Source organism: Aquarana catesbeiana, linkage group LG03 (genome assembly GCF_042186555.1).
Source record: "Aquarana catesbeiana isolate 2022-GZ linkage group LG03, ASM4218655v1, whole genome shotgun sequence".
In the NCBI taxonomy this organism is placed as follows: Eukaryota; Metazoa; Chordata; class Amphibia; order Anura; family Ranidae; genus Aquarana; species Aquarana catesbeiana.
In genome coordinates, this window is record NC_133326.1 from 652504542 (window position 1) to 652517544 (window position 13003).

Sequence of the window (13003 nt, forward strand, 5' to 3'; positions counted from 1 at the left end):
TGCCTGATCCCCATCCCTCCCACCACCATCCCTCTGCCTGATCCCATCCCTCCCACCACCATCCCTCTACCTGATCCCCATCCCTCCCACCACCATCCCTCTGCCTGATCCCATCCCTCCCACCACCATCCCTCTGCCTGATCCCCATCCCTCCCACCACCATCCCTCTGCCTGATCCCCATCCCTCCCACCACCATCCCTCTGCCTGATCCCCATCCCTCTCACCACCATCCCTCTGCCTGATCCCATCCCTCACACCACCATCCCTCTGCCTGATCCCATCCCTCACACCACCATCCCTCTGCCTGATCCCATCCCTTCAACCACCATCCCTCTGCCTGATCCCCATCCCTCCCACCACCACCATGCCTCTGCCACTGAGCCCGTCCCTCACAAAACCATCCCACTGCCTGATTCGATCCCTCCCACCACCATCCCTCTGCCTGATTCCATCCCTCCCACCACCATCCCTCTGTCACTGTCATTTATATTTTGTGCATTTAGGACAGGAATGCATTTCAGGTCTTTGTAGAAAATCTACTGAGCAGCCAAGAACTAGTTTGTGAGAGAGTCAGGCTATTCCACATTTTCACAGCTCTTACAGCAAAGAAGCCTTTCCGTTATTCCTCTAGATGTAAAAAATGTCCCTTTGTTCTCTGAAATGAACTGAAAGTGAATAACTTGTAGCCCTCTTTTGGGATGGTTATGAGAATTACCCTCCCCAAATAGGATATTGCGCTAAGAGCAAATGAAAAAAAAAAAAAAAAAATGAAGTTCTTCTGACTGCTTGAATTTTTGGATAAAAACCATGGACATTAATCGTGATGCATTGCGGATTCAAATCGTTGACAGGATAATTGTATTCGAATCTAATTATGAGATCAGTGAAGATGCGCTTCCATGTTTTATTGTCAAAGCTTAACTGAACAAGCTGAAGTTAGAAGCTGATTGGCTACCATACACAGCTGCACCAGATTTTACACTCCCCGGTTTTAGTAAATCAACCCCAAAGTGTATGCCAAGCCAAAACTTTTTTTCTTTGCTTTGGTTAGAGTTGGTAAGGGTTAAAACCCGGTGAGCAGGACTGCCTACATGCGTCGCTTTAACTGACATTTGCGCGGTCGTAGGACGCTGTACCCAAACAAAATTTACGTCCTTTTTTTTTCCCCACAAATAGAGATTTCTTTTGGTGGCATTTGATCATCTCTGCGGTTTTTATTTTTTGCGCTATAAACAAAAAAATGAGCGACAATTTTGAAAAAAAAAAAAAAAAAACACAATATTTTGTACTTTTTGCTATAATAAATATCCCCATTTTTTTTTAAAAAAAAAAAAGCTATTTTTTTCTCAGTTTAGGCCGATACGTATTCTTCTACATATTTTTGGCAATAAAAATCGCAATAAGCGTATATTGATTTGTAGACGCTATAACTTTTGCGCAAACCAAATAGATTTATAGCATTTTTATTTATTTATTTTACTAGTAATGGCGGTGATCTGCGATTTTTATCGGGACTGCGACATTATGGCGGACACTTGACACATTTTTGGGACCATTGGCATTTATACAGCGATCAGTGCTATAAAAATGCACTGATTACTGTAAAAACGTCACTGGCAGGGAAGGGGTAGGGCTGGGGAAAAAATCAATTTGAATCTTGAATCGAATTGAGAGGTCAAATCGATTCAAATTTTCAGGAAATCGATTTTTTTTTTTCACCAGGACCAGCGCTGACACTGCGCCGGTCCTGAGGAGCTGCGGGCAGGAGTTTTTAGGTGAGGCCGTGGCTTCGGCTGAGTCCGCGATGCCGGACACCACGGACTAGGCCGAAGCCGCGGCATCGCCTAAAAACTACTGCCTGCAGCTCCTCAGGACCGGCGCGGTATACATAAAAAAAAAAAAAAACGTTGAAATGGTGAATCGAATTTTTTTTTGGAGAAAATCGCCCAGCTCTAGGAAGGGGTTAACACTAGGGGGCGATCAAGGGGTTAACCGTGTTCCCTATCTGTGTTCTAACTGTGGGGGGGATGGGACTGACTAGGAGAGATGACAGATCGCTGTTCATACTTAGTATGAACACATGATCAGTCTCTTCTCCCCTCAGAGAAGCGGGATCTGTGTGTTTAAACACACAGATCCCGCATCTCGGTGTGTCACGAGCGATCGCGGGAGCCCGGTGGTCATCGCGCCCGCAGGGCACTCGCATCGGCTCCACGGGCGAGCAGCAGGCGGGTGTGCCCCTAGTGGCCACAGGGTGATGTGACGTAACATAGCGTAGTTTCGCCTAACCATGCCATTCTGCCGCAGTAAAACTGCAGCGGCTGGTCGGCAAGTGGTTAAGATACAATCATAATTTTGTTTATTCAGCATGAAATGGAGCTTAGTTATGTAGCATAAGGCTGTATATTCTGCAATATTTACATTTTTGGTAACCTCATTCAATGAATCCAAGCTCTACAAGCTGAGATAACATGCACTGCATTGATGCATTCACATAATTTTACAGTAACCATGTGTACTGTATGTACACTACAAACCGTATGATTGAATCGGTTCTGATATCGCTGTTTTACTAACCTGAAAGCTTTTTATTCTAAATAGGAAACCTTCATTTTGTTTGCAAATATTAAAGATTCTAACTACCAGCAAGAATAAGTCCTTAGATTTAAAGAGCACCTGTCATTTCAGATCCATCATGGCAGCATCCGTTAGCGGGCATCCACTCACCCGCTGCCGCCACGTCCCTCACCTTGTTGTGTCACTGCCGCATCACCAGCTGTCCCATTTAAGTGAATGGGAATGTCGGTGAGTCAACAGCGGGTCAGAGGAGGAGCCACGGCGGGACAGAGATGACAGTTGCTCTTTAAAAACCAAGATTTAAATCAAATCCACCCTGTCAAAAACTGACCACACTAAGCTGGAGAACACAGCGTGGTCAGTCTTCTAGTTGTGCTGGGAATCAGCCTGTTCTCCTCAAATAATAAGACTTGTCCTGACTGCCAACCCCCCCCCCCGGATGCACAGTGATTCACTGGGAAGCTCAGTGTACTGTTGCTTCTCCTCCCCCAGCTCTAATGCAGCTGAGAACAGAAGGAATGTGATCACTTATAAAAAAGGGAAACGTTTTCTTAATAATTATATACCAATGGTTTGCGTTTCATTTCTATTTTAAACTGAATAGGTTGTTTTACAAGGAGATCGTTTACAATCACTTTAACATATCACATTTAAATGACAGTTGCAGTAAAGTTTACCTTACCCATTTGGTTTAGGGCCTTCAGTGGACATCGCAATTCCTGGTAAAAGTGGTGTCCTGCCTGGCACTGCCACACGGCCGTGGTATACAGAACATCACTGGCGTTGAGCTCTGACAGGCCAGGCTCGTGAGGGCAGTTGCTCTTGTGATCACAGTACCAGGTCACCAAACTGAGCAGATCGTTCACACAGCCTCGCTGTCCTGCTGACAAAAGATAGGAGAATCTGTTACTTATCACCTGTCTAGCAGCAGCTTATACAGCTATACCGACATTAAAATTTATCTATATCCAAAAACAAACAGTTTAGTACTTGCAGTTTACCTGTCCTCAGATGTAGTGGCTGCATTAGGTTTCTTATTTCCATTTTTCCTTTACTTTCACCTGGTGATCCCACAAATGATGCACTTCCTGTCCTAGGGTGACCATGTTCACGCCCTAGACCAGTGATGGCGAACCTTGGCACTCCATATGTTTTGGAACTACATTTCCCATGATGCTCATGCACTCTGCAGTGTAGTTGAGCATCATGGGAAATGTAGTTCCAAAACATCTGGGGTGCCAAGATTCACCATCACTGGTCTATACTGTAATTATGGAGGGGCAGGAAGACAGGAAGTGTGTTAGGACTACAGAACATCTCTCTCCATACCACTGGAGGAGGGGAGGAGTCTGTGGTCCACAGAAGGGAACTGAGAAGGCTGTGCACAGCAAATTACAAGCACACTGGAGTTCTTTTCTGTACTTGCAGAAATCACACTTGGCCTAAAAAAAAAAAAAAAAAAGTGTATGGGCATCCCCAGCGGCCTGGATATCAGATATGGATACATACATCGAGCCAAGCTGGACCAATGTAAGCATGGAAAAAAGATCATTCCTGGATTTATGCTTTACGTGATGTCATACATGGCCAGTGCTTACCTATTCCGTGCCCTAGGTAGCCTAACACTCAACCCCCCCCCCCGGGTTTGGAAGGGGCCATTAGTCTTACCTAGGGTCATGCAGGATCAGAGAGTGGACTCACCGGACTGCAGCTACATCTCCACCTCCTCAGGTGTGCCCGCTGCCTCCTCCTCTGCGCTGACCTCATGCCCGGCGACTCCTCCGCCTCCTCAGATGTGCCCGCCACCTCCTCCGCCGACCTCATGCCCGGCGCCTCCTCAGCTGTGCTTGCCACCACCTCCTCTGCGCTGACCTCATGCCTGGCGACTCCTCCACCTCCTCAGTTGTTCCCACCACCTCCTCCTCCGACCTCATGCCCGATGCCTCCTCAGTTGTGCCCACCGCCTCCGCTGACCTCATGCCCGGCGCCTCCTCAGTTATGCCCGCCGCCTCCTCCGCCGACCTCATGCCCGGCGACTCCTCCGCCTCCTCAGTTGTTCCCACCACCTCCTCCGCTAACTTCATGCCTGGTGACTCCTCCGCCTCCTCAGTTGTGCCCACTGCCTCCTCCACTGACCTCATGCCCGGCGCCTCCTCTGCCTCCTCAGTTGTGCCTGCTGCCTCTTCCGCCGACCTCATGCCCGGCGCCTCCTCTGCCTCCTCAGTTGTGCCTGCTGCCTCTTCCGCCGACCTCATGCCTGGTGACTCCTCTGCCTCCTCAGTTGTGCCCACCGCCTCCTCCACTGACCTCATGCCCGGCGCCTCCTCTGCCTCCTCAGTTGTGCCTACTGCCTCCTCCGCCGACCTCATGCCCGGCGCCTCCTCTGCCTCCTCAGTTGTGCCTGCTGCCTCCTCCGCCGACCTCATGCCCGGCGCCTCCTCTGCCTCCTCAGTTGTGCCTGCTGCCTCCTCTGCCGACCTCATGCCCGGCGCCTCCTCTGCCTCCTCAGTTGTGCCTGCTGCCTCTCCTGCCGACCTCATGCCGGGCGCCTCCTCAGTTGTGCCCAGACCTATAGTGTAAATGTAAAAATCGGTCCGTCCCATAAGAGGTGTACAGGTACAAGAGCTAAAGTAGTGAATAGGACTCTGAACCTACAAATCTGTCCTGGGTACCCTCAAATTATAGCAAATGTGGCTCCATGCGCCACATCCACTTCAAATATATGTAAATGGAAGCAGATAGAGTCCAAGCTTTTCAAAGCAGACCTTCACTTAAAAGTGTAATCCAAAGACCGGGGGAAAAACCAGCCCAGGTGATGACAGCGCTGGACGCCTGGACAGGCGAGTGCCTGCTTCTTAAGGCTGGGTTCACACATGTCCAGTGCAAATTGTATGTCCCTTTTCACTGCCAATAAAAAAAAAAAAAAAAAGCGTTTGTTCAACGGTTCAGGTGCTTTTTTGATGCAAATTTGCAAGGCTCAGGATGGGATTTTTGTCATAGCTGCGATTTCAATGCCGGCCAATACATAGTAGATGTTGTAGTAGTGTCAACTCCTGCAGTAGGAGAGCAACCCATGCTGAAATCCTGAACACGTGCGATTCAGAAGCGTTCCCACAGAACTCAATGAGCCTGGAATTTGCACCTGAACCGCACCGCAGTGCTCAGAAAACACACAGGACTCTTTAAATTTGCACTGCGGATGCACCGCATATATATGTGAACAGCTTCAATGAAAATCAATGTTCTTTGACATGTTATGCAAATCGGATAGGGTTCTAAACGCATCACATATGTGTGAACCGAGTCTAAACGTCAGCAGCTACAGTATTTGTAGCTGCTGGCTTTATTTAAAAAAAAAAAAAAACAACTGGAGTTCCTCTTTAAAGCGGAGCTCCAGCCCCCTCTACCAAAAAACTAAAAGTCAGCAGCTACAAATACTGCAGCTGCTGACTTGGACTATTAGGGCACTTACCTGTCCAGGGATCCTGCGGTGTCCTCACCCAAGCTGATTCTTGAATTGGCTCTCGGGTGCTGTTGCCGCCATTCTGGGTAAGGGAAACAGGCAGTAAAGCCTTGCAGCTTCACAGCCGGTTTCCTACTGCGCATGTGCAAATCAGGCTGCACATTCTCAATGGGCCGGCTGTGGCGTGGGCCGAACTCAGCAGGAGGTGGGAGGGGGTACCTGTCAAAACCAGGTACCCGCTCCCCCTTTCCCCCCCTACAAGTTGCCAAATGTAGCACCGGAAGGGGTGAGAAGGCAGACAAGCGAAGCTTCCACTTTTGGGTGGAGTTCCTCTTTAACTACTTCCCCTAATAATTGCCCACGTACCATTCCTGTGCTGCGAGCCAGACTGGCGATCCTCACATGGCTTCCTGTAACACAAAACAAGAGAAAAAAAAAAAAAAGAACAAGGTGTAAATAAAGTTTGATTTACCACCCATTATGTACATACACATGCCAACATATTACATTCGGACCGAATAACAATAACATGGACATTTCGAAATTAGCCCAACCAAATACTGCCATGTGGTTGTTTCCCAAGAAAATGTTTGATTTATGTAGATGGCCCGAATGTTACCGGAAACGTGTCAAGATTTGAAAATATTAAGAAGTGTTAACTGGAACTGGGCTTTAAAATTTGTTTGTCACTGAATTTTTTCCACTGTACTGGGGCCCAGTGCATTTTTGATGCATTTTTACCGTGTTCCAGTCCAGTTCTGTGCAGGAATAAAGCAGTAAAAAAGTAACAAACTCCCTGTCCTAGGGGAACAACATTCACTCCACTGTACTGTACCTATAGAAGCGTTGTCACACTAGAACAGGAGCTATGTTAGGACTATAGAACACCTCCCTCTCTCCTCATCCCCGTAACATGAAGCTGCTCTGTAATTCATTGAGAGAACCGTGCTAAATAAAAACAGTCCAGAGGCAGACATCACACTTCACAGGATTGCTGGCAGGATCAACGGGTATTTTTATTGGTGGTTCTCGAACAGATAAAACATAACAAGCAAAAAAGAGAAGTTCATGGTTAGAGTTTACATACATGTTAATGGGAACATGTATAAAGCACTAAGGCTCGGTTCACACTGGAACCCGCTGCGGATCGCAGAGGAGCGCTGTCTGTCCATGTTCCCCGTTTCAGGGACAAATCAGGGCAGAATTCAGCCTTGAAATGGAGCCAAAGACGCACAGTGTTTCTGTGCAGTGCGCTCCGCAGCCACAACAGAGATATGAGAACCGCCTCCATAGGGAGCCAATCACATTCTCCTGCTATGCGAATTGGATGAGGGGAAACCCACATCTGATTCGCATAGGTGTGAACCCGGCCTAAATGTTGGTTTCACCAAACATTGCCTGGCGGTGAATTTATTACTGTAATTTACAACACATGTACCTGGAAGATGAGTGGTGAATGTTTTCACTGCTTTATAAATATACTCCTAAGTGGATATAAACGCAACAATGAACTTCTCTTATTTAATATGGCATTGAAAGTGTTCTGTTATATCTGTTTTGAAAACTTATCATCATTCTTTATTATATAGAATATTTTACTTCATTATATATGTTGTCATTGTTTATTATATAGATGATTATACTTTAATATATAGATTATATCTTTTTATTATCATAGATGATAGTTACATAGAATTCAATTATTATATAGATTATACTTCATTATATAGATTGTCATTCTTTATTATATAGATCATTATGCTTTTATATATAGATTATATCTTTTTATTATCATAGATGATAGTTACATAGAATTCAATTATTATATAGATTATTATTCTTTATTATATAGATTATACTTCATTATGTAGATTATCATTCTACATAACTCTTTATTATATAGATCATCAATTTTTAGTATATACACTATATTATACATTATAAAAGTAGTAGAGTATAGTAGATTATATTTTATTATAAAAGATTATCATACAGGATATGGATTTTTATACTTTACTATACAGATTATCATTTTTTTTATTATATAGATGAATATACTTTTTTTTTTTATATGGGTTAGATTTTTTTTTTTTGTATTATATAGATGATTCTTACATTGTTAATCTATACAACAAGGAATGATAATCTGTATAAAAATTTATATAAGGCATGATAATCTGTATAATAAATTATAATAATCTATATAATTATAATAATCGACTGTATACACTAAAAATTGAAAAATCTATATAATAAAGTATGATCGATATAAATTGATAATCTATATAATAAAGAATTATTTTCTATGTAATATTCTATATAATAGTGATAATCTATATAATAATCTACTTTATATACCAACGATAGAATAAAATTCTTTAGATTAACAATCAAGTATAGTATATAAAGTAGATTTACAGTTTATCATAAAGAATTATTTTCTAATAAAAGTATTAATAATCTACTTTATATACTATTGATTGTTAATCTAAAGAATTTTATTCTATCGTTAGCATATAAAGTAGATTATTAATAGATTATCACTCTTTATTATATAGAATACTACATTAAAAAAAAATCTTTATTATATAGATGATCAATTTTTGGTAAATACAGTAGATTTATAGATCATACTTTATTATACAGATTCTCATTACTTAATATATAAATTATTATACCGTTTATCATTCTTTATTATGTAGATTATACTTCATTATCATTCGATATAATTCTCTATTATATAGATTATCTATTTGTTAGATGTGACTTTAAAATAAGTCACTTTATGTTTATATTGCTTCGTCAAATCTTAACCCTTAAAGAAATAGACACGGAGGCAACTTCGTCTGTGTCACATTCCACGGTCTATGAGCCCGCAGTGCGATAACTGTCCCGTTTTATTTAATATATTTATAAGATTTTTTTACATGACGAAAATATCAAAGTTCAATTTACAGATCAACTAATAAAAGTAGTTTCGACAGATAATTCCTTATCAGCAATAAAAGAATACAATAAAAAACAGTTTCATCGAGAATATGCGTCAGCAGACAAATATTAATTTCATAACAGCTGCAAAGCAGGCATTTCAATAACAGATTTTACACGTAGGCATTAGATCTAAGTAAGAACTCTGAATCAAATCCCTAACCTTATCAAATTTTTAGTATATACAGTAGATTATTATACTTTATTATAGTAGTAGAGTATAGTAGATTATTATACAGATGATCACTCTTTATTATAATATTATTCTTTATTATATACACTATTGAACTTTATTACATAGATTATTATTATGTAGGATATCTTTTTCCATATATATTTTTTTTAAATTAATATATCGATTAGCATTCTTTATTGTATAGATTATTACACTTTATTAAATCATTATTCTGTATTATATAGATTATTATATTGAATATTATTCTCTATTCTTCCTCTGTACAGTATTAATCAGCCTGCAATCAATGGGCACCCAGATCTTTAACTAGTTGGTGCATGATGATGATGATGACAGGGTCTATTCCCAGTATCAATGTGGCTCCCCTCCCCCCCTCCGGTGTACACACTGGGTGATGGGCAGTGATAGGGCTCTCTCGCAGTGCATGCCGGGACGCTCTCAGGTACTCTCACCCTCCTCGCGCCTCCAGCTCCAGCAGGTAATCGGCCAGCTTGGCGTCAGTCCAGGCCCCGCCCCCGCTCTCCGCCCCCTTCTCCCTCCGCTGCAACCAGGCTCCGTGCGCCTCTCCCAGGTACACCCGGCGGCAGTCGTATTTCTTCCGGGATTCCAGGCGGCGCCGCACCCGGTCCGTGTCCGTCAGCCGGGGCCTGCCCCGCACCTTCCTCCCGCCGCTGTCTTCATCGTCCTCCGAGGAGGGAGCCTCGGCCGCCACCGGCGTCGCCATCTTGCTACACCCGCGCCGACGTCATCACAACCACTGCGGTGTTGTTAAAAAAAAAAAAGTCGACCTATGCAGGATCTCGACGGCGTCACTTCCGGTGCGGCTCCGTCACAACACAGCTGATCGCGGGGCTGCACTGCGGCTATACCGCGCATGTGCAGACGCTCAATTCAGTCGAGGAAAATGATAGACTCGAGCGGGGGCGGTGCGAGTTGCTTGAAGTGGAGGGCCACCCTAAAAAAAAAAAAATTACATCTAAATGTTCCCAAAAATCTGGAGAAAAAAAAAATGAAAATAATTATTTTTTTTAATTTACCAGAAATGGCTGTTGCTAGGCAGATCGTCCTAATCTGCCACTTCCTACACCGCGGTGATCTTCAGTCTTCTCCTCCTCGCGTTGTCTTCTGGGGAATGGGGCGCGCTGTGTTCTGGGAACTGTGTGTGTCCCATTCACAAAGCACCGCGCGACTCGCGCATGCGCAGTACGAAACGGGCAGTGAAGCCGCAAGGCTCCACTGCCTGTTTCCCTTACCTAGGATGGCGGTGCCGAGGGACGGGTTCGGCCTCGGACGTCCGACATCGCGGGCACCAGGGACAGGTAAATGTGCTTATTAAAAGTCAGCAGCTACAGTGCTTGTAGCTGCTGACTTTTACATTTTTTTTTTTTCAGCTGGCCCATCGCTTTAATTACATCACCGGCAGCCCCGCCCCTAACACGCCCCTAGCCTGCTCTGGAAAAGGGGGGCGGGCCCCGTGCATAGCACAGTCTATATCAATGGGACAAGGTCGAGGAAAAATATAGAGCTGCAACGCCTTCAGCCCCGCCCCTAGCCTGCTCTGCTGAAGTGGGGCGGACCCCGTGTGTATATCAATGGCAGGTCCAGGAAAAATATAGAGCTGTGCCTGTGGGAGGGGCCAAGCCTTTGCATAGAAGACATTCCTCATCTACATGATCATCTACGCTGCATGATGTACATAATGTGAAGGGCTGTGCAATCTGTCCAGGAAGGAAAACAGCAGCCTGACACACAGAGACTCCGCTTACACAAATCTGTCTGTGCACAGCCCTGCAAAATACATATATGGGAGGTCAAGGAAAATTATACAGCAGTGTCTGTGACAGTGGCGGCTGGTGCCCATCATATGCAGCCATTTTTGCCCATCATATGCAGCCATTTTTGCCCGTCATATGCAGCCGCTTGTGCCAATCAAATGCAGCCACTTGTGCCCATCAAATGCAGCCAGGCACATCCCCTGGCTCGGCTGTCACTTCACTAGCCCCCCCCGCGCGTGCGGCCAGTTTGGCGGCACTTACCGAGTGACGGGGCTTCCTCCTCCTCTTCTGTAGCGGTGGCTGTGGCTCCTGTGTCCGCCCGGCTCCTCAGGGTTCTTCCGCCGGGTCTCCTCTTCCGCCAAAGCGTTAGGCATCCAATAGGATCGCCTAATGCTATGGCCAATTGGGAGACAGGTCTCACTAACCTGCCTGCTGATTGGCAGGGAGGAATGTTGTGTGGCATAGCAAATGAATTTTTGCTATTTTCACACTAACAGGGTGGGATCGGGACATAGTGCTCTGCGCCCCACAGCCCACACTATTTTGAAGCATATTAGAGCCTCTGGCTCTAATCGCATGCTTCAAAATACACCCCACCATAGTAATTCATGTTTCCGGTGTCCTGAAAGGGGCCGGGCACATGAATAGGGAGGGCGGTAGAGGTGTCAGGAGGGGCGGCGCCCATGCGCTACAATGCATGGGCCACCACTGGTATTTGATCTCTGTCAAGTGCTGGGGGCTGGATCGCCTCCGTTGCTTTTCCTACAATCAGGGGCCAAAGAAGCTGAGTGCGAGTTTACCTGTAGCCCTCACACTGGAGACTTGTACACCATCATCATGGCGTCCCAGGACGGTGGGTACCAGGTCCCCCGAGGGCAGAGCGCATGTGTGACCCTCTTTGGGGTCACTAGTGGCTTAGGGAGAAGGAGAGGGCCTCTGGGTGGATGTGGGAGAAGGAGATTGCTCCCGGGTGGACGTGGGAGAAGGAGAGGGCTCCCGGGTGGACGTGGGAGAAGGAGAGGGCTCCCGGGTGGACGTGGGAGAAGGAGAGGGCTCCTGGGTGGACGTGGGAGAAGGAGAGGGCTCCTGGGTGGACATGGGAGAAGGAGAGGGCACCTGGGTGGACGTGGGAGAAGGAGAGGGCTCCTAGGTGGACGTGGGAGAAGGAGAGGGCTCCTGGGTGGATGCGGGAGAAGGAGAGAGCCCCTGGGTAGCCGGTGAAGGAGATGGCCCCAGGGTTGGCCAGAATTGGAAGAGCTGGTCCTTGGGTGGTTGGAGGAGGAGAGGGTGCCACCCTTCTCCCCTGAGGACGGGGACACCCTTCTCTCCCCCGGAGCATGGGGACACCCGGAGGAAGGGGACACACTTCTCTTCCCCGGAGGATGGGGACAACCCCCCCCCCCCCCCCAGAGGTAGGGGACACCCTTCTCTCCCCAGAGGTAGGGGACACCCTTCTCTCCCCCGGAGGACGGGGACATCCTTCTCTCCCCCAGGGGATGGGGACACCGGAGGACGAGAACACACTTCTCTTCCCTGGAGGACGGGGACACCCTTCTCTCCCCGGAGGTGGGGGACACCTATCTCTCCCCCGGAGGATGGGGACACCTATCTCTCCCCCAGAGGACAGAGGACACCCTTCTCCACCAGAGGACGGGGACACCTATCTCTCCCCCGGAGGACAGAGGACACCCTTCTCCCCCAGAGGACGGGGACACCCTTCTCCCCCGGAGGACGGGGACACCCTTCTCCCCCGGAGGACAGAGGACACCCTTCTCCCCCAGAGGACAGAGGACACCCTTCTCCCCCGGAGGATTTGGTAGCTGACTTTATCAAGCAATGTGAAGACAACAGTCTGCCATGAGCAGTATTGACATAAGGGTGGGCTGTCATTGATTGGGTGATATCACACATCACTAGGAAGGATCGTGTTGGCTACCACATCTGATCAGCCTTGGCTCTTCAACTCGGGGCCCTCTTCTCCTCCAAACACCCAGATGCTCTCA

General features: G+C 46.4%; 1 protein-coding gene across 3 annotated transcripts in view; it reads right to left on the reverse strand.

The window, feature by feature from the left end:
* Window positions 1-10199, reverse strand: part of ZNF653 (zinc finger protein 653) — a 50272-nt gene extending 40073 nt beyond the window's left edge. Inside the window, exons 1-3 of one of the 3 annotated variants that reach the window (XR_012243056.1) lie at window positions 9678-10199; window positions 6408-6451; window positions 3261-3461 (exon numbers count right to left, since the gene is read on the reverse strand). Coding sequence is in view for 2 of the 3 variants with exons in the window: in XM_073622680.1 (XP_073478781.1) it covers window positions 3261-3461; window positions 6408-6451; window positions 9678-9949 (517 nt within the window). In the remaining variant the exon portion in view is untranslated. The remainder of the gene's footprint in view (window positions 1-3260; window positions 3462-6407; window positions 6452-9677) is intronic. The other 2 variants (XM_073622681.1, XM_073622680.1) reach the window with 2 other exon arrangements.
* Window positions 10200-13003: the final 2804 nt, after the last annotated feature.